The sequence below is a fragment of the Odocoileus virginianus genome, chromosome 3 (genome assembly GCF_023699985.2).
Source record: "Odocoileus virginianus isolate 20LAN1187 ecotype Illinois chromosome 3, Ovbor_1.2, whole genome shotgun sequence".
Classification (NCBI taxonomy): domain Eukaryota; kingdom Metazoa; phylum Chordata; class Mammalia; order Artiodactyla; family Cervidae; genus Odocoileus; species Odocoileus virginianus.
Window position 1 is genome coordinate 17,496,965 of NC_069676.1, and position 22,751 is coordinate 17,519,715.

General features: G+C 51.3%; 2 protein-coding genes and 1 non-coding gene across 5 annotated transcripts; 1 reads left to right on the top strand and 2 right to left on the bottom strand.

The window, feature by feature from the left end:
• Nucleotides 1-141: 141 nt before the first annotated feature.
• FSD1 (fibronectin type III and SPRY domain containing 1) lies at nucleotides 142-11,957 on the bottom strand. Its single transcript, XM_020895300.2, has 13 exons — nucleotides 11,790-11,957; nucleotides 10,746-10,841; nucleotides 10,471-10,602; nucleotides 9,435-9,536; nucleotides 8,568-8,590; nucleotides 8,243-8,364; nucleotides 7,475-7,684; nucleotides 3,541-3,639; nucleotides 2,578-2,737; nucleotides 2,146-2,225; nucleotides 725-976; nucleotides 535-623; nucleotides 142-439 (listed from the first exon to the last, which is right to left on the bottom strand). Exons 1-13 carry the CDS (start codon nucleotides 11,802-11,804, stop codon nucleotides 329-331), a joined length of 1,491 nt encoding a protein of 496 aa, XP_020750959.2. The 5' UTR covers nucleotides 11,805-11,957; the 3' UTR covers nucleotides 142-328.
• TMIGD2 (transmembrane and immunoglobulin domain containing 2) lies at nucleotides 10,814-22,222 on the top strand. 3 transcript variants are annotated; one of them, XM_070464952.1, is made up of 5 exons: nucleotides 10,814-11,282; nucleotides 17,336-17,695; nucleotides 21,212-21,241; nucleotides 21,335-21,436; nucleotides 21,764-22,222. In XM_070464952.1, the coding sequence occupies exons 1-5, from the start codon at nucleotides 11,231-11,233 to the stop codon at nucleotides 22,099-22,101; spliced, it is 882 nt and encodes a 293-aa protein (XP_070321053.1). In that variant the 5' UTR covers nucleotides 10,814-11,230; the 3' UTR covers nucleotides 22,102-22,222. The 3 variants fall into 3 exon arrangements, with proteins under 3 accessions (XP_070321053.1, XP_070321054.1, XP_020750911.2); XM_020895252.2 differs by lacking the exon at nucleotides 10,814-11,282 and adding an exon at nucleotides 13,601-13,702; XM_070464953.1 differs by lacking the exon at nucleotides 21,212-21,241.
• Nucleotides 20,865-20,937, bottom strand: TRNAQ-CUG (transfer RNA glutamine (anticodon CUG)). Its single transcript has one exon. It is a non-coding gene; the product is annotated as a tRNA-Arg (tRNA).
• Nucleotides 22,223-22,751: the final 529 nt, after the last annotated feature.

Consider the following 22,751-nt stretch of genomic DNA (forward strand, 5'->3'; position numbering starts at 1 on the left):
GAAAGCACAGAGTCCTAACCATTGGACTGCCAGGGAATTCCCAAGAAATTTCCCATTTTACATCTGAGAAAGCTGAGGTCTGGAGAGGACCAGGCACAGCCAGTGCCACCTAGCCCCAAAAACCCAGCAGCACCACCTGGCCAGTGTTTGACCTTTATTAGGAGGTGAAGTGTGGAGGAGGGCCCGACCCGGGGGCCCACTCTCCAGCAGTGACCCCCCATCAGGAGTTAAGGCTCCAAGCAGCAAGTGAGAGGAGGGTGCCCAGCTGAAACAGCCGAGGCCTGGAGGCGGCCCCCGAAATCTGCCCGCTGATGGGCAGTCCAGGGGCCTAGGTGAGGCTGGTGTTGGAGCTGCTGGTGGCACTGCCCCGCTTCTGCAGGCAACGCACGGAGCTGGGGACCTGCAGGCCGGTCGTCACGTGGAAGCTGCCACACCACACCTGGGGAACAGTCAGGGCAGGGGGAAGGGGATAGGCAGGCTCAGCAGGAAAGCCAACCCTCACGCCACCCCGCTCTTACTTCCTGGGCCCCTCACCGTGAAGGCCGGGAGCAGCGGCTGTGTGAACTTGGCCTTGAAGGTGTGCAGCAGCTGTTTGGTGCGGCCATTGTAGAAGGACAGGAGGCCTGGGGTGGAGGGCAAGGGCGACAAAGGGGCCGGTGAGAGAGGTTTGGGCAGAGAGAGAAAAGTGGAGAGGGGTGGCCAGTGAGGGCTCGGAGGGGATCACCTTGATGGAAGTCACAGTGCACACCCAGGCAGTCGGGCACGGGGGCGTCCAGCATCTTGGCCTTGTTGGCATGTTTGGCAGTGAAGCTGACCTGCAGCCAGTTGTTGACGTGCAGGCACCAGGACGCAGCCGTCTTGCCCAGCTGCTCGAAGCGACCCAGGCTACGGTAGGCCACCCCCACGCCAAACGCCTTGCTGTCTGGCTCGTAGCGCACCTCCCAGTAATGTTCCCCGCCGTCAATCAGCGTGTCCCCTGGGGGATGGGGCGGGCAGGGGGACTGGGTAGAATTGGCTCCTGGGTGCCCTTTCAAAATGGGCAGCCAGACCCTAGCTCTTTCCTCTAGACACTGCCTGGTCCCCAGCTATCCCATGCCTCCCTAGATATCTGACTAAGATACTAGATATCTGACTAAGCCCAGATAAGTCTCCAAGCCTCAGCGAGATATCAGTTAATCTATACCCTCCCAGGATCCTGGATCCAGATTCTTGTGACTTCAGCGATTTTCCCATCCAGCTATTCTTGCGCTGCAGCTTCTCCACCCACTTCTGCCCCACAAGACCATAGCTCAGCTCCTCACTCAGCCCTGGAAACCAGCTACTCTCAGGACTTCCCTGGTGGTCCAGTGGTTAAGACTCCACTCTCCCAATGCAGGGGCCTGGGTTCCACCCCGGTCAGGGAACTAGATTCCACATGCTACAACTAAGAGTTTGCATGTCACAACTAAAGATCCTGAGTGCCGCAACTGAGACCCGGCGCAGCCAAAAAAAATTAAAAAACAAAAAAACAAAAAAACACAGCAACTCCCTAACTTCATCTCCCACCCTCATCACCTCCCAGGTATTACAGACCACACTGGCTTCTCCATAGATCCCGACCTCTTTCTCAAGGTTTTTTTTCAGGACAGTGGTGATTTCCAGGAACTCGTGTTCCTCCTCAGATTCCAGCTTCTCCTTCACAGGATCCAATCAGTCCTGTGGTGCCAATATCTCTCACCCTAGTCATTCTCTCCATTTCTCAGACTGAGCTACTCTCTCTGGCTCCTCCACTCATCTTAAGCCACTTCCCCAAGCCCCTGTCTTGCTTCAGCTCCTCCACAAACCTGGCTAGCCACAGGCAACTATTCTTTCCAGCTACTCCCTGGGTCTCATCTACTCCACAGGCCTCAGGAAATTCCCCCTTAAGCTACTGCCCAGCCCTCCCCAGTCTAGAGCATCCATAAGTTCTGACTTTCCCCCAACGATCCCTCAGCCACAAATCTTCCCATTCCCCCAAGGTCACAATAACACATCCCTGGTACTGTTCTCACAGAAGTTTTTTTTGACACCTGCCTCAGTTTCCCCAGCCAAAGGAATTCCCTCCCACCATCCCCCATCAGGGCCCTGCCCAGACTTCTCTCTACTCCGGTCTTCCCTCCTCCTTACCCAGAACCGTGTAGGACTCAGCTGTGAAGCGATCCCGTCCCCCGCGACCCGAAGGCATCCTCTTGGGAGATGGAGTACCTCTGTGGGTGATAGGGAGGGGGAAGTCTCAATTCAGACCTCACCTCTCCCATAGGAGGGCTTCCCTGGTCCACCCCAGTCACCATGAACTTTTCATCTTTCCTGGACTGTGTGTGGTTCTTTTCATACACAGGGTCTCTCATGTTGGAACATACCTGTGCCCTTCCACATCTAGAAAATCCTATTCGACCATCAAAACCCACTTCAAAGATTCCTCTCCCTTCATTCACTCTTTGGGCTCCCCCACTCCATGTCCCTCCCTCTACCCCAGCCTTGACCACACCGGACTCTGTATGTCCATGTCCAGCTTGATCTCCTCCACCAGAGAGGCAGGGAGGGGAGGGGGCAGGCTACCTGGCTGGGGAGTTGATGGGAGACGCCGTCCGCCCCTTGCCATCTTTCTCGCGAGCTTTGATATCCTGCACCTTCCCGCCCATGGCGTCCCACTCCACGGAGAGATCATCCACCCGCAGGTTCTGGTGGGATGTGGACGCATCCAGGCGGAACATGAACGCTGGGGCCAGGCAGACACAGGAGTCACAGAGATGGGAAAACCCAGAGACACAGAGAGAGACAGAGAGACAGACAGTGACCACGACAGACCATGACAGGGACAGAGAACAGAAAGAAACAAAGGAACAAAGACTAAGACCAAGAGAGAGAAAAAGAGAGAAATGGACAAAGGTTCAGAGATGGAGAGAGATGGAGACAACAGGCAGAAAAGCACCAAGAGACGAGACAGGGAAGGGTGGAGCGGGCAGAACATGTAGCCAGAGGAGTGAAAGCCAAGGGCTAGTTGCTTAAAGGTCTCCCAGGTCTGAAGCCATTTTCAAACCACTGTGCTGCCCTGTGCTTTCACTGGGGATTAATCCCAGAAAAGGAGCTGCGCTATAGCATGACAGAGCTAAGCTAGAGTGCAGAAACGACTTCCTACCCAAACATGCAAAGGTATCATCACTGTGGGGGGGCTAAGAAATCTGTCTTCAGTACTGATACCCTGTTTCCAATTCTATAGAGCACTAAGCTATTTTTTTTTTTTTGAAGAGTGAGTTAGAGAAAGAGAGAGGGGGAGTGTGTGTGTGTAAAAACCATCCAGGTATGATGCGATCAACTGCAAATGCAAAGAACAATACCAAATTTATACCAGACACTCAGGCTAAGGAATCTACTATGGATTGAGCACTGAGCTTCCTGGCAACCAGGGCAAAAAGGGCCACAGAACCCTGATTAGAAGATTCTCATTAGACACCAGTCCCTGGAGCCCTGGGAGTGAGTGGTTATGGAGTCACAGCGAGGGGAGGTATGGGAGTCAGTCACCTGGTGTCTCCAGGGTCACTGGCTCGGAGAACTCGCCTGAAACTGCCTTATTACAGGCCTTCACACGGAAATTCATGTATTTCATGTCAAACTTGAGACCTGCAAGACAACAGAGGGGGCTTAACATTGTGTACTCTCTGAGTGATAGATTAGAGGTCCGAGTGTCCCACAGTCATCCCACCACCTCTCCTTCTAAGGAGCATCTTGTAGACCACATGGTAACCCTGAGAAATCATCCCTGTCCCCACTCACCTGTGGGGCTATGGATCATTTGGCTCCCCTGTAATCCACACTGGCCAATCAGGATGCTTTAAGGCTCAGTCACAGCAATTGGTCCAGGGATAGGCACATGACCCAAACTGACCAATCAGAATCTGCCCTGGGACTCTGGCTGATATTAGAGTGAGCAGAGTCCCTCTTTCCTCTGAACTAGCCAACCAGGACGAAGCCACTCCTGGGAAAATTTGCCACCATGTTGGCAATGCTACTTGAGAATGTCTGCTTTCTCAGAGCCAACAAGTGTCTAGAACTGAGCTGAGTGAGCCATATGCTGGAACTCCTGGATCTAGCCATGACCAGTGCCTTAAAGATTTTCCCTAATGGTATCCTTTCTAAAAGTTATTATTAATTTCTTCTAATCTTAAAAAAAATGAAAGCAACTATCGAACTGTCTTCCCCCTCATGCAAAACCTCTTTGGAGATATGTCCAGACCTCTCTCAGCGACTTCACTCTCTCTCCCTCTTCTGGGCTTGTCAGTCCTCATCTAGTAGGTTCCCCTGGCTGACCACTCCTTCCTTCATGGAACATTTTTCCTTGGCAGTCATGGCACTGCCCTCTACTGACTGCCCCCTCTGACTGCTCCCTCTTGGTCTTCTTTGCAGGCTCCTCTGTACTCTCAAATGTTTGGGTGACTCAGTCTAAGACTCTGCTCACCCTTTTTGCTTTAATTCCCCCCCCCCTTTTTTTTTCTAGTCAAGTGAAGCAGTGGGAGTGGAAAAGGAACAAAGAAATCTGTAACTGGCTGTGATCAATTAATTGTAAACACCACTGCACTCGGACCAGCCCCTGCTCACCCTTAAGACACTATCTGCCTACCCACAGAGCACACTCAACTCAACCTCTAGCTGAGACCACGTGTCCAGTTGCCCCGGGTGTTCCCTGCAGGATGCCTTCTCTGGGCATTCCAAACAACACTCAGAAATCCATGTTCTGAAACCTCTCATAGGTCCCCTTGCCCTCAGGGTAAGTCCCTATCCCTCTTCTCCCCTTTCCCTACAGATGTTCCCTCTGCAAAGTTAACTAGTTCCAGACACAAAGGCTCAGTGTTCTGTCCTCTGAGCCCTTGATCAGGCTGTTCCTTGGCCTGGAACTCGGTCTCCCCGGCTTCTCTTTTGGGCCTCGGCCTGTCTGTTACTTTCTCCAGGTGCCCACCCACACTACCTCACCCTTTCTTGAATCCCCTTCTCTGAGTTCTGTAGTTTGCTCAGCAGCGCCACCTACTGCTCCAGCGCTAAGTAGAAAGTGTTGCTCCATCGTGTCTGACTCTGACCCCATGAGCTGTGTAGCCTGCCAGGCTCCTCTGTCCATGGGATTTCCCAGGTGAAAATACCAGAGTGGGTTGCTATTTCCTTCTCCAGGGGATCTTCCCGACCCAGGAATCGAACCCTGGTCTCCTGAATTGCAGGCAGATTCTTTACCCTCTGCCAGATCTTTTACCAGGGAAGCTAAGACTACCACCCAGAAGGCTTGGATTCTGAATCATGAACCTATCCAACTTTTCACAGTGGGTGTCTGTTTCCTAATCTGCAACCTAACAATCATTTTCCCCACACCGAGCCGGGTTCACATAAGGATGAGATGGCCCAAGGAATATAAGTTATAAGAACTTAACCAAAACCCTCCTGTCTTCCAAATAGTCAACAAGATAGTAGGTGGATTGCAAATAACCACATGGGTTATTTACATAGGTGAGTGAATTCATCATCTTCAATATCACAGGCCTTGTGAGGGATTCATTCAACTTCCTGCCCCGAGGAATTCACTCACTATGGATTTTAGTGAGTGAATTCCTCGGGGCAGGAAGTTTCAGAGGGGTAAAGTAGATGCATCTGGAAGCCTGTGATGGAGAAGCTCTACATTTTGATTGTGGTGGTAGTTACATAAATTCACATAGGGGATAAAATTACATACAGTATTACACATGTACATGCAAATCAGTGCTTGCTAAACTGGTGAAACTGATGAAAAGTCAATCAACCCTTCAGACTATACTCACATCAGCTTCCTGGTTCTGGTATTGAACTCTAGTTATGTAAGCTGCCACTACTGGAGAAAGCCAAATATATATATATATTTTTGTAAATATATTTTGAAATATATGTATATATATTTCATTGTATATATATATATATATGATATGTGCTCAGGCTGTCCAACTCTTTGTGACCCGATGGGACTGTAGACTGCCAGGCTCCTCTGTCCATGGGATTTCTCAAGCAAGAATACTGGAATGGGTTGCCATTTCCTTCTCCAGGTGATCTCTTAAGTCTTCTGCATTGGCAGGTGGATTCTTTACTACTAGCGTCACCTAGGAAGCCCCATGTGTGTGTGTGTCTGTGTGTGTTTGTATGTGTGTGTCTCTGTGTGTGTGTATACACAATGAAATATTATTCAGCCTTAAAAAGGAAGGAAACTAACACCTGTTACAACACGGTGAACCTTGAGGACACAATGCTCAGCGACAAGCCAGGCACACTGTTTGACTCCATCTATATGAGGTACTTAGAGTAGTAACAGTCCCAGGGACGGGAATTAGAATGGTGGATGCCAGGGACTGGGGAGAGAGCAATGGAAGTTAGTGTCTAATGGGGACAGGGGAATTTCCTGGTGGTCCAGTGCTTAGGACTCTGTGCTTTCACTGCCAAGGGCAGGGGTTTGATCCCTGGTCAGGGAACTAGGATTCTGCAAGCCATGTGGTAAGGCCAAAATTTAAAAACAAAACAAATGACAACAATAACAAAAACTAATGGGGACAGTTTCAGTTTTGCAAGCTGAGAGGTTCTGGAGATGGATGGTGGGAGTGATCATAGCACAACATTATGAATGCACTGAATAGCTGATCTGTACACTTAATGGTGACCGTGGTGGATTTTACCTTATGTGTATTTTGCCACAATAATTTTTTTAAAAAGACCGGGGGAAAATGGGATGTGTTTATTTTTATTTCCATGCAAAGGGTAAGCTGAGAGCTTCTCAGGCCCTCTTCTTGGCTGCTGGCTTTCTTTCCTGCAATTAGCATGCTTATTATTAAGCTTGTATGCTAATTACAGATAGGGAGCAGGCTGATTATAGCCCAAGAGCCCTGGTGATAGTTATCTTGTCAGGGAGACTCTCCCCACCCTTGAGGGCTTCCCCCTGGCTCAGGATGGTTTCTTAACTCATTAGGGACCCCTGATTTTACCCTCCTCCAGACCCTCCCCTACCAGCTGGATGGATTCCCCCAGTCTTTCTGCTTTCGTGTTAAGTGCCAAGGAAATCCTCAGGTCCTGGGAGGATGGTTCCCTGAACACCAGCTCCAAGAGAGGAGGGATTCTCAGGCACTTTGTTTACTACTGTAAGGACAATGCTTGGTACCCTGCAGGGACTAAGTCAAAATGAATGAATGAATGATGGATCATAGAGATAAGACAGGGATGGAGCACACCCTTTCCAGGTGCTTCACTCAGTTCCTTCATCTGTAAAGAGCTGACAATAACACACTCATTACATGTGGGTAAAATACTTAGCACATAGTAAGCCCTCAGTACATGGTGCAGGGCTGTCACCAGCATGGTTTCCCTTATTATATCAGTTACTCCCCATCAGCCCAGCAGAGCCTTGAGGATGGTCCACGAGCCCCAGGTGGACTCATGGGGAAGGCCGAGCTGCACTTACCCGTCAGGGTGTATTCCGTTTGCCGGATCCCCTCGATGACCATCCAGGGCTGGTCCTCCTTGAGGCGGGGCGGGCCCTCAAAGTTGGTCCGCCGATATTCCAGCACGAAGTGGTCAATCTTGTTGTCCTCATCTGGCATGCGCCACACCAAGGTTACACAGTTGTCGGCCACTAGGGACTCGGCCAGGTCGATCACAGGGGCGCTAGGCACTGCCCAGGACAGAGGAGAGAGGGGTGTCAGGGTGCGGGGTGGAGGACGGGGGCAGGGAAGCCTGCAGGGGCGGGCCTGGCTATAACCCTGCCACACACTAGACCTTCCTGGGGTCTGGGCATCCTCCAGATACCAGGATTAGGGGCGGGGCTTCTCTGGGTTCCGGAGCCTGGGGGTGGAGCCTCCTTAGGGTTTCACCAAAGGGTGTGGGGCAGAGAAGAGCTTTCTTAGGGTTCAATCAACGAATACTTGGGCTTCTCTGAATCCTACCATTTAGAGGTAGTAAGTTTCCAGAATGCTACCATTTGGGGTGTGGCCTCCATGGGACTCCACCCCCAGTCGGTGGGGATTCTTCAGGACTTTACCACAGGGTGGGGCTTCCTTATGGCTCCACCCACTGGGGGGTGGGAATCCTCAGGGCACCAAGTCAGGGCGGGACCTTCTGCCATTTCCACAAATGGTTGTCAGCCTTATTCTGATTGTCATGCCTTGTCTTGGGACCCTCTCCTAGACTTTGGGATTATTTTTCCCTACGATCCAGTGAGTTCCCCTCTCACCAGGCAGGAACGTGAGTGCCTGCAACATCCTCCGCTCCTGTGCAAAGTCCACCATGAGATGACTCATGTTGTCGCTGACCTTGGCTTTCAGTGACAGCCGGAAGGCGGGGGCCATTGTCACACTGCAGGGAAGGAGGTGGAGGCAGCCTGCACACTGCAGGGAAGGAGGTGGACGCCCGGGCCTAGTCCCCCGAGGTGTGTGTAGGGGGCCCCCCTCCCCCTTGCTGCAGTCCGGTGCCCTGGGCCAAGGGACCCTCACCTGGGTGTTCCCACCTTCACAATGGGGGTGGGGCAATGGGGTGGGAGCCAGGTCCCAGCGTCTTACCCATCTTTGATTTGCTTGGCAGCCTGGAAAGAGGGGCAGAACAAAAGCCAAAGAATTGCGTTGGCTGAATCAGAAACCCACTACATAGACAATAAGACTGAGGCCCAGCCGGGTGTCCATGTGTCAAAGTGCCCCAACACGGGGGAAGTAAACCTTAGCCGGACCCTGATGGGATGGGAGTCTAAGACAGGCTCCCACCCCTATCCCCCGCTCCTGCCTAGTGCCCAGTACACACAGCTGACTGATTTAGCAAATGAAAAGATAGGCTACCCAGTTAAATTTGCATTGCAGATGAACAATAAATAAATATATACTTTTTAGTATAAGGAGGTCCTATCCAATATTTCAGATATACTTACACTAAATATTGGATGTAACATATTACTAAAAAATTAATTCCTTGTTAAATTTGAATTTCAAATACTGAATAAATATTTTAGTGTAAATATGTCCCAGGCGACATTTGGGAAATACTTATACCAAACATTTGCATGAGATATACTAAAAATTTTATTCATTCTTTTTTTTTAATTGGAGTATAATTTCTTTACAATGTTATATTAGATTCTGCTGTACAACAAAGTGAATCAGCTGTATGGACACATGTATACATGCTCCCTCTTGGACTCCTCTCCCACCTCCTTCCCATCCCACCCATCTAGGTCATCACAGAGCACCAAGCTGGGCTTCCTGTGAGTTTTAGATCTACCACAAAGAATTCTTATTTTAGCATATGTCCTATCAATGATGTTTAGGATGTACTCAGACTAAATACCGCGTGGGCCATAATCAGAGTAAAACATTACTTGTAGTTGATCTGAAATGCAAACGTATCTGGGTGGCCACTCTGGCTCCCGAGGTGCCCACCTGGGGAAAGTCCTTGCTGTCAGTGGCCAGCAGGGTCTGGTTGGCCGTCTCCAGAAGCTCCTCTGAGCTCTCCAAGGCTCGCGTGCAGGCAGCCAGCTGGTTCTGCAGGTGCCATGCCACCAAGAAAAGAGACACCTTACTCCACGGCATCAGACCCTCCCAGGGCTCCTCATCACCTTGGGGATCTGGGGTACCATGTCTTTCTCCAACTCCAGGTGTGAGATGGAGGTGAGAGGGAGTTTGGGCCTCTCTGCGGGTAGGACATCAGAACCATTTGGGGATCCCTTTCTTAGAAATGGACATGTGGAGGGACTTCCCTGGTGGTACAGTGACTAAGACTCCAAGCTCCCAATGCAGGGGGCCTGGTTCGATCCCTGGTCAGGGACCTAGATTCCACATGCTGTAACTAAAGATTCTACATGCTGCAACAAAGACCCAGCATAACCATATAAATAAAATAAGTGAATATTTTTTAAAAAGCAGCAGAAAGGCCTAGGTCAAATCTGAGCCTAGTGCTCCACATTCCTTGTGGATGGGTATCCAGGGTGCTAGGAGGTGGCCCAGGAAGTGCTGCTGTCGCCCTGGTGACCCCAGCTTGGAATCTGAGACCCCAGAGGAGCCATAGCGGGTGTTTGGCAGGAAATGATGCCCTCAGATCTGAGGGACCAGTGGTGAGGGCTGAAAAATTGGAAGTGCGAGATGAAGACAGGTGGGGAGGAACAGCCAGATGTAGAGGTGGGGCTGCGGCGATGGAGGGGAGAAGGGATTAAGAGGGAGAGCAGGTGGATGGGGGATGGATAGGGCACAGCCAGGGAGGGGGTTGGGAAGAGCCCAGGGAAAAGAGGAGGTGTGGCTGACACCACTGGACGGTCTGGCTCATGACACCAGGGACACTGGAGGCCCCTCTGGGAGGGGGCAAGAGAGGAGGAGCAGGTTCGGAGGAAGATGTTGAGGCCGGTCGGGTTCTGGGGAGTGTGGAGGGGATGGTGTCTGGGAGGGAGTCCGGGAGAACACCCCCCCCCCAAATCACACACACCTGTAGCTCATAGGTGCGGCTGGCACGGTCCTGCTTTATCTTCATGAGCATGCCCTCCTTCAGCTCCTCCAGGAGGGAGAAGAGGGACTGGAACTCGGCTTCCAGGTCCTCCTGCACCTTGGCAGAGTTTGCCTTAGAGAGACGAGGTGAGGTCAGAGCGGCCAGGACTGGCCAAGCTGCTACTCAGACAAGCATCGAGGCGCAGGGTCCCCAAGGGCAGGTTACCTCTGTAGCTGCCCTTCCCCCCACCCTGGGGGCAGGGGTGACTTCCTCACCTCCACGTTCAGCAGCATCTGCTTGAGGGAGTAAATGAAACTCTGGATCTCTTCATTTTTCACAGCCAGCGTCGTGATGATCTTCCTCAGAGCCTCCTGCCCCCAGGGAAGCATGCACAAACAAGTCCCTCAGCCTGGCCAGGGCTCCTTGACTTGAAGCTCCCCCTTTCTGTCCTCCAGGGATCCAGGGAAAGGATGTGGGAGCCACTGTGCCAAAAAGCTTGGGCACCACCCAAGGGCAGGCCCTGGGTGGAGCTCTGGCCCTACAGCCCTCAGGGAGCAGCAGGCATCAGGCACATTGAGTCCGCCCATTTCACAGCGGAGGAAACTGAGGCTCTGAGAGAACTTCTCAGGAAGCACAGACCCTGGGCCCCGGCCAGGTCTGCCTGAGTGCAAAGCCTTCAACCAGGTAGCTATATCCTTAGGGGGAGGGGCATGATTGGGGTGAAGAGCTAGCTCCGGGAAAGAGACCCCAGAGGAAAAGGATGCCCGCAGAACATGGGTTCATCTGGAAAAGGGGAGACGCTAGGAAATCAGGTAAGTGGAGAAAGGTAAGAAGGTCTGGGGGAGGGGATGCCGGAAGAGGAGGCCGGCGTAGGTGGGTGCTTCTAGGGCCTGCAGCCCTAACCCAGGCCTCCCACGGGTCCTTCTTCTGGGGGCACGGGATTGGTGGGGGTCACCTGTGCTGAGCTGGTGGGGCGCCCTCCGAGGCGGGGCGTGGTCAGGGTCGGGACACCTGGTCCGCAGTACCGATGGAAGGCGTGGGTGATGGAGTCAAGGCTGGGTCCCTGATACTGGGGCGGCGTGGGGGCCATGAAGGGGATGTCCTTAACTCAGGACAAGATGATGTGGGTCGTGGCTAGGGTGGGGGGCTGCGGCGTCCAGAATGGGGGCTAGATCCGGGCGTGGTTGCGGCGAGGGTGGGGCTTCGGCCGCAGAGCAGCTGGGGTCGGGGGAGGCTGGGAGGACGCTGCGGCATCACCTGGTCCCCCTCCTCTCGTCCACCCCCGCTTCGGACCGCGCCCTGCCCCGCCCGGGTCTTACTTTCTGGTCCTCCATGGCTGCAGCCCAGGTCGTCCCGGCCCGGCCCGCGGGCCCCACTCGCTCTTCTAGTCCCCAAGCTGCCTTTGCCGCTGCCGGTAGCCAATGGCCCGCCGAGTCCTCGCCGCCGCCGCCGCCGTGCCCCCAGTCAGCGCTCCATCACTGGCCGCAGCGCGCAGGCGCGCCCCTCGCTGCAAGCTGGGAAATGTAGTCTTTCTTGAGCTGGGGTCGCGGAAGGCCGAGACCCTCAGAGCCTGGGTCGTCGCAGGTGATATTGCTAATGATGCCTGAGCTGGAGAGAGCTCATAACTGGGAGGCATGATGCCTGGGTTCAACTTCCCTGTGACTTTGAGCCTGTCCCTGGTTCTGTGCCTCAGTTTCCCAACTCTTTCACCCCTGCAACTTCTCAGCTACCACTCAAAATGGAATTTCATCGCCACATTTCCGGCCCGCCATCCTGGCCCGTAGACCTGGCTCCACGACTACTCAAGCCTCGCATTTACTGAAAAGCCAAAGTCTTTTGCCTAAGCAGATGTTCAGCTTCCAATGTTGCCTTTCTCTCCCCACATCACAGCTGAACTCCTAAGCATCCCACAGAGCCCCAGGCTCTGACATCTCCTCCGGAAGCCTCTCTGCCTGCCCAGAATCCATAGGGCTAGGAGGAGGCTGCAGAACACCACCACAGGGGCCTGTCTGTGAGTGATGGGAACAGTTCTGCCAAGAACAGTGACCTTCTTCTTTCTGGTTGGAAAAAAAAAAAAAAAGAGGTCACACTGTGGTTGGGAGTGAGACATTGAGGTCTAGGAGTCTGCCACCTCCTCCCAGCGTGGGTACAGCTAGCCGAGGGGTAATACGTGCAGGGCTGAGAGAAAGTCTGGAGGCTATGAAGCACCCCCTGCAAACTTCTCCCAGTTGTAGGGGCAGGTAACCCCCCCCCCCCACCTGCCGTGGGACTCAAAACCATTAGCAGAAATCCATTCCCTTGAACCCCAAAAGAAGACATCTTAGGGGCAAAATAATTGAGGCTGAAACGCTGCCCCTAGGTCCCCTGCTCAGGTCTGAACCATCTGGTCCCCTCCCTGTTCCTTCTCTCACCTGTCCTGCAGTGTGTCCCCAGTCTAGGCATGTTTATGGAGTCTTTTTTTTTTTTTTAAGATTTTTTTCTTTGATGTGGACAATTTTTAAAGATTTTATTGAATTTGTTAACAATATTGTTTCTGTTTTGGACTTCTCTGGCGGTCCAATGGTTGAGAATGTGTCTGCCAATGCAAGGGACATGGGTTCCATCCCTGGTCAGGGAAGATTCCACATGCTGCAGGGCAACTAAGCCCACAGGCCACAACTACTGAAGCCCGTGCTCCCCGACAAGAGGAGCCCGTATGCAGCAGTGAAGACCCAGGATGACCAAAGATGAATAAGCAAACACAATTCTTAAATGTCTATTTTTTAAAAAATATTGTTTCTGTTTTATGTTTTGGTTTCTCGGCTTCTAGGTGTGTGGGATCTTAGGTCCCCAACCAGGGACTGAACCCGCACCCCCTGCATTGGAAGGCCAAGTCTTAACCTCTGGATGGCCAGGAAGGTCCCTCTGTAGTCTTTTAGGAAGATTTTCACTCACTTCATCTCCATCACATACATGTATTGCCTTCCACCTTGAAAAAAAAAGAGGGAAACTGAGGCACAGGTGACAGGAAGTGGAGCCCCAGCAGTAGTGGCCACTGGACGTCTGCTAGCTGGCCTGGGTGTCGCTTAGGCCTCTATGGTGGGGGCGGAGTGTCACCTAACCTTCTGTGGCAGGAAGTCTGTCACACGGGAGGGGAAAGGGGGTAGCGGGGCGCCAGCTGGGAGAGAGGGGCCTGATGGGCCAGGAATGGGGTCCCCGGGCACAGTGCTGGTCCTCCTGGTGCAGTTCTGGGGTGAGTATCTGAATCTCCCCACCTTGGCCCCATCCTGTTATGACTCGTCACTCCAGCTGCCTGCCCCTCCTGTTCAGAGCCCCCTCAAAACCTTAGTCTCTCCGCTCTGCCAAATACACCCTGTCTCTCTCCCTGATACTCAGAACTTTACAAGGGTTGAACTCTGTGTGTGTTAGTTGCTCAGTAGAGTTCAACTCTTGCCTGCCAGGTTCCTCTGCCCATGGAATTCTCCAGGCAAGAATACTGGAATGGGTTGCCATTTCCTTCTCCAGGGGATCTTCCCTACCCAGGGACTGAACCCAGGTCTCCTGCATTGCAAGCAGATTCTTTGCCATCTGGGCTCCCAGGGAAGCCTACAAGGGTTGAACCGTTCTAGCAAAAATCCACAGAGGGAGGCTTAGGATAAAATGCACACTGGGACCTGCTCACCAGCCTTGTGTGACCTGGCCCTGCTGGCCTCTCTATTCTCTGTGCTCCTCTGCGTTCCCTCCCTGGCCCCCATGGCCAGTCTGCTGACTCCTCTTTCTTTCTTCTTTTTTTATCCCAACACATCGAGCTCGATCCTACCTCTGGACCTTTGCACCTTCTGTTCCCTCTGCCTGGAATACTCTTCCCTGCATCTCCTCTCTTTAGGGTCAGCTGCAACTCCACCCCAAACGCCAGGAACTTGACAGCAACTCATCACTTCTGGGGGGGCATCTAACAGGTACCCCATACTTCCCATGGCCAAAAGCAAACTCTTTCTTTCCGCTCTAACCCTGCTTCTTCTACTCGGTATCCCCCATCATTTTTTTTTTTTTTGCCTGTGTGGCATGTGAGATTAACTTAGTTCCCCAATCAGGGATCAAACGCACACCCCCTGCAGTGGAAGCTCAAGTCTTAAACACTGGACCGCTAAGGAAGGCCCTCAGTGTCCCCCATCTTGGCCTAAAGTCGCCACCAATCACAAAGTGCCCCAGCCTAAGAACCTTGGAAATCTGCCACTATCTCTCTTTCCCTCCCTCCCAATTCAGTTCTTCTTCTTTTTTAATATTTATTTTTAAACTTTTAATTTTGTGTTAGAGTTTAGCCGATGAACAGTGTTGCGACAGTTTCGGGGGAACAGTGACTAACTCAGGTCTTGTAGTTCTTCTGTGGGCAACTTTCAAAATCTGTTCAGACTCTGACCTCTTCTTTTCCAGGGTCTGGGTCCCATCACCAGTCTCCTGGACCCTGGTTTCTCGGCCATCCTGACCGCCCCCCACCCCAACCCCTGCCCCATGAAGATCACAGTCTGTTCTCACCATGGCAATGACTGTGGTTATTTTTAAAATTTTAACTGGACCACATTTCCTCCCTGCTCCAGTGGTTTCCCATCATGCTTAGATTGAAAAGTACACTGCTCCCCTTTCCCCACCCCCACCCACCTCCCTACCTCCCTTATACCCTACCCACACAGCCCGCAGGTCTCTGAAAGCCATGCCCCGCTGACTTCTCTGATCCCACTTCCTCCCTCTCTCCCCCTTGGATGCTCTGCTCCAACCCTGGGGGCCTCCTCCCTGTTTCTCCAACTCACCAGGCCCGTTCTAGCCTCAGGACCTTTGCATGACCCATTCCTTATGGACGACTGACTACTTCTTTTTTTTTTGAGATTTATTTTATTTGTTTATGGCTGTGCTGGGTCTTCACTGGTGCACTCAGACTTTCTTTAGTTGTGGCAAGCAGGGGCTACTCTCTAGTTGCGGTGTTTGGTCTTCTCATTGCAGCGGTTTCTCTTGTTGCAGAGCACAGGCTTAGTTGTCCCACAGCATGTGGGATCTTCCCCAACTAGGGATCGAACCCGTGTCTCCTGCATCGGCAGGTGGATTCTTTTTTTTTTTTTTTTCCATTTATTTTTATTAGTTGGAGGCTAATTACTTTACAACATTGCAGTGGTTTTTGTCATACATTGAAATGAATTAGCCATGGATTTACATGTATTCCCCATCCCGGTCCCCCCTCCCACCTCCCTCTCCACCCGATCCCTCTGGGTCTTCCCAGTGCACCAGGCCTGAGCACTTGTCTCATGCATCCAAACTGGGCTGGTGATCTGTTTCACCCTAGATAATAAATATGTTTAGATGCTGTTCTCTTGGAACATCCCACCCTTGCCTTCTCCCACAGAGTCCACAAATCTGTTCTATACATCTGAGTCTCTTTTTCTGTTTTGCATATAGGGTTATCGTTACCATCTTTCTAAATTCCCTATATATGTGTTAGTATACTGTAATGGTCTTTATCTCTCTGGCTTACTTCACTCTGTATAATGGGCTCCAGTTTCATCCATCTCATTAGAACTGATTCAAATGAATTCTTTTTAATGGCTGAGTAATATTCCATGGTGTATATGTACCACAGCTTCCTCATCCATTCGTCTGCTGATGGGCATCTGGGTTGCTTCCATGTCCTGGCTATTATAAACAGTGCTGCGATGAACATTGGGGTGCACGTGTCTCTTTCAGATCTGGTTTCCTTGGTGTGTATGCCCAGAAGTGGGATTGCTGGGTCATATGGCAGTTCTATTTCTAGCTTTTTAAGAAATCTCCACACTGTTTTCCATAGTGGCTATACTAATTTGCATTCCCACCAACAGTGTAAGAGGGTTCCCTTTTCTCCACACCCTCTCCAGCATTTATTGCTTGTAGACTTTTGGATAGCAGCCATCCTGACTGGCGTGTAATGGTACCTCATTGTGGTTTTGATTTGCATTTCTCTGATAATGAGTGATGTTGAGCATCTTTTCATGTGTTTTTTTGCCATCTGTATGTCTTCCTTGGAGAAATGTCTGTTTAGTTCTTTGGCCCATTTTTTGATTGGGTCATTTATTTTTCTGGAGTTGAGCTGGAGGAGTTGCTTGTATATTTTTGAGATTAATCCTTTGTCTGTTGCTTAGTTTGCTATTATTTTCTCCCAATCTGAGGGCTGTCTTTTCACCTTGCTTATAGTTTCCTTTGTTGTGCAAAAGCTTTTAAGTTTCATTAGGTCCCATTTGTTTATTTTTGCTTTTGTTTCTAAAATTCTGGGATGTGGGTCATAGAGGATCCGGCAGGTGGATTCTTAACTGTACCACCAGGCAAGCCCCGAACGCATCTTTCTATTCACATCCCTGCTCAAATGCCACCTCCTCTGAGAGGCCCTCCCTGATCACCCTCTATAAGTAAACCCTCTCATTTCATCCTTATCATCTCTTGCCATTCCCCATGACTTTCCTCCATTGTGATTCTCATTTCAAGACTTCCTGTGTCTCTCCCCTGAGACCACCGGCTCCACAAGGGGAGGGGCTTCTGTCTGTCTCAGTCACCTGTGTGTCTGTGTCCACAGGGTCCAGATCAGGGTCTGGCACACTCCAGGCAATCTTTCTGTGGCTGAGAGGCCGACATGTCATAGAGTTCACCTTGAAATCTCACAAGTGCTGAGAGACTTATACCCATTTCACAGATGGGTCCATGAAGATTCAGCAAGAAATGACCTTGCAAAGATCACACAGGCAGTAAGCTTTCAGGCTCTCACTGGCTTATTCCTGTGGACTGGCTAGGGAAGTAAGTCACACATGCACATAGACACTCACACACACACACACTTATGAAGGTCTCACTCACTTCTTCTTTCCCCTAGTCCTGCAAGGAGCCACAGGCCTGACTGTGCAGCAGACACCCAAGTTCTTGCAGGTGAGACAGGACAGCCAGGTGACTTTGACCTGCCAGGTGGTATGGACCCAGGCCTGGGAGCGGCTCCGTGTCGAGTGGATCAAGGACGTTGACATCTTCTGCCAGACACACATCATCAAAGGCAATCTCAGCAAGAATGTCTGTGGGCCTCAGGGATGGCTCTCCTGGCAGCTGCCTGGCAACCTCACCCTGCACCTGAACCACGTGAGCTTCAGTGACAGTGGACGCTATGTGTGTGGGGCGACCGTGGAGATCCCTGATTGGGAGGAGGCCCAGGGCAACGGGACGCAGCTCCTGGTGGAGACAGGTATCAGAGCATGGGCGTGCGGAGCAGGGGTGTAAGCCAGGGAGGACTTGGAACTTCTGGAAATCTTAAGCTTCTAGAATCTCAAACTCCTAGCAACTAAATTCTCTAAATCAGATTCCTAGAAACAGTCTGCAGATGCAAGAATTTTGCAGGCCAGACAGTTTCTGTTGTGATGACTCCACTCTGCTATTATAGTGTGAAAGTCTCCATAGACATGCTTACGGGAATGGGTGGGCCTGGGTGCCAATAAAATTTTATTTGGGGAAAAAAAACAGAGGGCTGAATTTGACTCACATGCTGTAGTTACTCAGCCCTGCTCCAGTATATCACAATCATAAACACTCTTGAATATAGATAATTCTGGATTCAAATTCAAAACAGTTCCGTAAACTGTGTTATTCAAGTATATCCTCCATACAGAGAAATGCACATGCTGAAAGTGGCCAGCTCATGGATATCTTAGTCTGTTAGATCACTGATAAAACACTACAGACTGGGTGGTTTATAAACCACATATTTATTTCTCAGAATTCTAGAGATCAAGATCAAAGTGCCAGCAAGGTCGTGCTCTGGTGAGCGCCCTCTTCCTGGCTCATAGGCCGCACCTTCTGGCTGTGTCCTCATGTAGCAGAGGGGGCTGGGGAGCTCTTTAGGGTCCCTTTTATTGAGGGCTGCTGGGCCACACTGCATGTGGGATTTTAGTTCAGCAACCAGGGGCTGAACCTGCACCGCCTGCCTTGGAAGGGCAGAGTCTTAACCGCTGGACAGGCCACGGTAAGAGCACTGGTGCCATTCATGAAGGCTCTGCCCCTTTACCGAGTTACCCCCCAAAGGCCCTGACCGCTCGTTACCTCTGTATTAGAGGTTAGGATTCAACATGTGAATTTTGGAGGGATGTATACAAATCATAGGCTTCGCTGGTGGCTCAGTGGTAAAGAATCCACCTGTGATGCGGGAGATCTCTGGCTTGGGGAGATCCCCCTGGAGAAGGAAATGGCAACCCACTCCAGTATTCTTGCCTGGGAAATCCATGGAGAGGGGAGACTGATGGGCTATAATCCATGGGGTTGCAAAAAAATCGGACATGACTTATTGACTAAACAACACCAACACAAATCATAGCAATGGATTCTCACAACCTACGCACACTTGGGTACTCACCACCCTGCTCAACACACATACATGCCTCCTTATAAATGCCATCCTCACCTCCCCCTCCCCCCCACTATTCTGACTTATAGCAGCATAAATCTATTTAACTGGCTTCCTATTTTACTTAAATGAAATCATAGAGTGCATTCTGTGTCTGACATTTTTCACTCAACACTCTGTAAGACTCCTCTGTATTGGTGTGTGGAGCAGTGGCTCATCCTGTTCCTTTTCTGTAGAGTGCCCTCCATCACCACTGCTCAGTCCAATTTCCTACTGATGGCTATTTTGGTAACTTCTGGGTTTTGGCTATTATAAATAAGACTGCTATGAACAATCTAGAGCTTGTCTTTTTAAAAATATTTTTTTTTTTTTTGCTGCACTGTGGGGCATGTGGGATCTTAGTTCCCTGATCAGGGATCAAACCTGCACCTCCTGCATTGGAAACATGGAATGTTAACCAATGGACCATTAGGGAAGTCCCTAGAACTTGTTTTTTGGTCGACATATGGACACAGTTCTATTGTACCTAAAACAATTCTAGAATATCAAACCATAAAGCAGAATCTTGCAGTTTGATAATCCTAGGGGAATAAATTCTAAGCTCTTAGAATTACAGCATATGTTATCCATGGGGTCTATCACTCCTAAGAAGGTAAACATTGGTTCTTGAGAGCAAAGAAAATCTTATCCTTTTATGTGTAAAGCAGAGATGTGCAGATAGCCCACAAACAGATTTATAGTATATCTGTGGTATTAACATTTCATGAGGGAACAAATGAAGGTTCTTAAAAAGTCTTCTTAGGGGAGTGATAATGAAAAAAGGTTGAGAAACACTGAAACAAAGGCATGGGAGATTCTAGAATCTTAGAAGTGTAGTGTCTGAAATACTTTAAATAGATAAACTCTTAGCCTTTTGCAATCACAGAGTATGTAAGAGCAGAAAACTCTAGAATTCCAGGATCTAGAATTGAAAGCCATTGACTGTCGGGACCTCCCTGGTCCAGTGGTCAGGACTCCATGCTTCCACTGCACGGCTTCAATCCCACAGGGCCAAAAATAAAACACACACACAAAACAAACAGACAAATAAGAAAACCATTGACTCTCAAGGCTGGAAGGAACTTTCCAGATCAGCTTAGCCAGCAGCCTCCTTTCACAGAGAATAAAGCTAAGGCCCAGCCAGGGCCAAGACACGTCCAGCCACCCACACAAGCCGGGATGCAGGCAGCTTTCTCCAGAGCCTGATTGATACATTTCCCCAACTCTGCATGACACCCACATAAGGGCCAAATCCTGCATAGTTTGCAAGTTGGCCTGTTGCGGCCTGGCACTCTCCACTGTTCCTCAGGGCCTTGGGGACCTGCCTGGCTCCTATCAGGCAAAATGAAGCACCACCCAGACTCCTAGCTCCGAGAGATGCCCGTTTCCCTCCAGCTGGCAGGATCCGCCCACTGCCTGCCTCCAGGGCGGTGTGTTATGGCCGCCCTGCTGCCCCCCACCCCCCTACCCTCAGCTCTCAGGGACAAGGGGGCCAATTACCAATTAGCAGAGGCGGGCAGCGGAGGCACCAGGCTGAGAGTTGTTGGCAGCTGTGAGGCAGCGAGGGTGGGTCAGCACGGATTCAGCTCTGCGCAGCTGGCTTCCCCGTAGGAACCCCCCCCACCCCGGGATCACTGCCAACTTTAGAACCTGCAAGATGAAGGGGCTGGGGACTCTGGGTCTTGTTTTGGTCACAGGAGAAAGCGCCTTGGCTGGGGTTCCTGTCCATTACACAGACCTGAAAGCACATCCCCACTCGGCTATTCACTTCCTCTGTGACCTTATGCTAGTGACTTGACTCTCTTGTGCCTGATTCCTTAGTTATCAAAATTCAGCTAATAGTGCTTTCTCATCAGACTAGGTGAATTTATTTATTTATTTAAAATATGCATTTGTTTTCCTGTGCCAGGTCTTAGTTGCAGCATGCGGAATCTTTGTTTCAGCATGTGAACTCTTAGTTCTGGCATGTGGGGTCTAGTTCCCTGACCGGGGATCGAACCTGGGCCCCCTGCATTCGGAGTTCAGAGTCTTAACCACTGGACCACCAGGGAAGTCCCCAGACTATATGAATTTAAAGTGATTATGTCTAAAGAGTTTATTACCGGGTCTGGAATGTATTCACAATAACCCAGCAAGATAGGCATGCTTAGTCTCATTTTTCAGAAGAGGAAAGAGGTTTAGAGCAAATACTGGCCTGAACTCACAGCATGGCAAGTGTAGGAACCCTGAGGTCCCACACGGGGTAGAGGGGCTCTTACCCTAAAGGGGTGCAGGATGCTGAACTCAAAGGTGAGCTCCCCTGAGAAGTAGGTTTCGTCTCTGCAGATGGCTGGCTACAAGACCAGAGCTTCTCAGGTGAGCTCCGTCTACCTGACCTTCCTTCAGCTCCGCCCCGCCCCTCGACCACGCCCCCCGTCAGCCAGCTCATCATCCCCTCTCCCATTCCAGGACTCTACTTCGCGCCGCTGGTGGCAGGGGCGGTGGCTGTGGCCGCTTTCGCTCTGGGCGCCGGGACCTGGGGCTGCCGCCGCTACCGGAACAGGGATGCAGGTAAGGAACCGCGCAGGTAGCTGAGCAGAGGACCGAAGGTTCCCAAGAGCACTGCCATCCCCTGGCGATCGCGCCCCCTCGTAGCGAAAGCTGGAACTGCATCTGCTTGACTAGGCGGGAACGCATCCCCTTCTGGTTTCGACACCTGCTCCTTTCGGAAGGAGGGAGGGTGAGGCTGGGGGGGGCAGAGAAGAGGAATGGATGGGGAAGGCTAGCCCCTACCCCAGGGTCATAGACAAGCCCCCAGAAAGTGGGCTGGAGAGGACCAGGCTCTCTTAAATGACTGTCCCCTCTTGGTGTCATCTCCCACCCCACCCCCCAATGCAGGCAGTCCACTCTACAGCAACGTTCTATACCGGCCCCGGAGAGTCCCAAGGAAGAATGAGGCGTGGCCTGTGGAAAGGAAGGTGCTGGACAGTGAGGATCAGAAGGGCCAAAGCTTCTATTTGATCTCTTCCCCCCAGTGCTCCACCCCCAAGTCGCAACTGGCTCCCAAATCTTGCCCCAGCCCCAGATCCATTCACCCCATCTCTGCAGTCAGAATCTCTCCTGGCCCAGGTTCCTCTGGGCAGCCAAGGTCAAGAGGGTTCCTTGAAGTGGAAAGAGAAATTAGAACCCAGGAGAGCCAGAGAAGACCTCCCCCCAGTGACTATATAAAGATGTGACTTATTCCTAGGGGATCACAGAGTCCAGCAGTTTATCCTAGAGACCCCATCCTTGTTTTTATGAGGATAGACCTCTCCCTTGTCCCAAGAACATCCAATAAAGATTCATGAAGAAAGCAAAGCCAGTATCCGTGGCAATTTGGCAGTGCTAGAGATTTGAGCTATTAGGGAGTCATCTGGGGGTGCAGTCCTGGAGGACGACTCTGGTGAGGGCGCTTGAAAGCTTTCCCCCTCTTATCCTTGGAAGGTCATGTCCAATTAGCAGAGAAGTGATGTCCCTCACTTCCAAACAGTGCCTGGAGCTGGAAGCACGCCCCCTCCCCAACTGGTGTCTACCCCCTCCCTAGGCAGGATTGGAGTTAGGGGGTGAGGGGGGAGATTGGGGCTTCCTGGCATTTGTCAGCCCCCTGGGGTCTCCTGCCCAACTGTCACCTTGAAGTGACACCAGCTGAGCCTGGCTCCCCTCCCCCACGTCTGCTGTTTCCATGGGGACAGATGTCCTTTTCGGCAGCAGCATCAGCCCGTGGCCACCGGCCCAGGATAGGAAGGAGGGGTGGGGTGGAGGCAGGGTTGGCCTTAGAGCCTCGCCCCCTCGGTTTCGCCATCTTTTTAATCAGCGGACGTCTGCTGTCTCCAGGTTTTATCTGCCT

Excerpts from the sequence above, each read along its gene's own strand:
- TMIGD2 (XM_070464952.1), top strand. The coding sequence starts at position 11,231 with ATGCCCGCAGAACATGGGTTCATCTGGAAAAGGGGAGACGCTAGGAAA. Across the intron at positions 21,242-21,334 it reads ACAAGACCAGAGCTTCTCAG|GACTCTACTTCGCGCCGCTG; the intron begins GTGAGCTCCGTC and ends CTCCCATTCCAG. Across the intron at positions 21,437-21,763 it reads CTACCGGAACAGGGATGCAG|GCAGTCCACTCTACAGCAAC; the intron begins GTAAGGAACCGC and ends CCCCCAATGCAG.
- FSD1 (XM_020895300.2), bottom strand. Across the intron at positions 8,591-9,434 it reads ACAGCAAGGACTTTCCCCAG|GCTGCCAAGCAAATCAAAGA; the intron begins GTGGGCACCTCG and ends CCCTCTTTCCAG. Across the intron at positions 2,226-2,577 it reads CCCATCAACTCCCCAGCCAG|AGGTACTCCATCTCCCAAGA; the intron begins GTAGCCTGCCCC and ends TATCACCCACAG.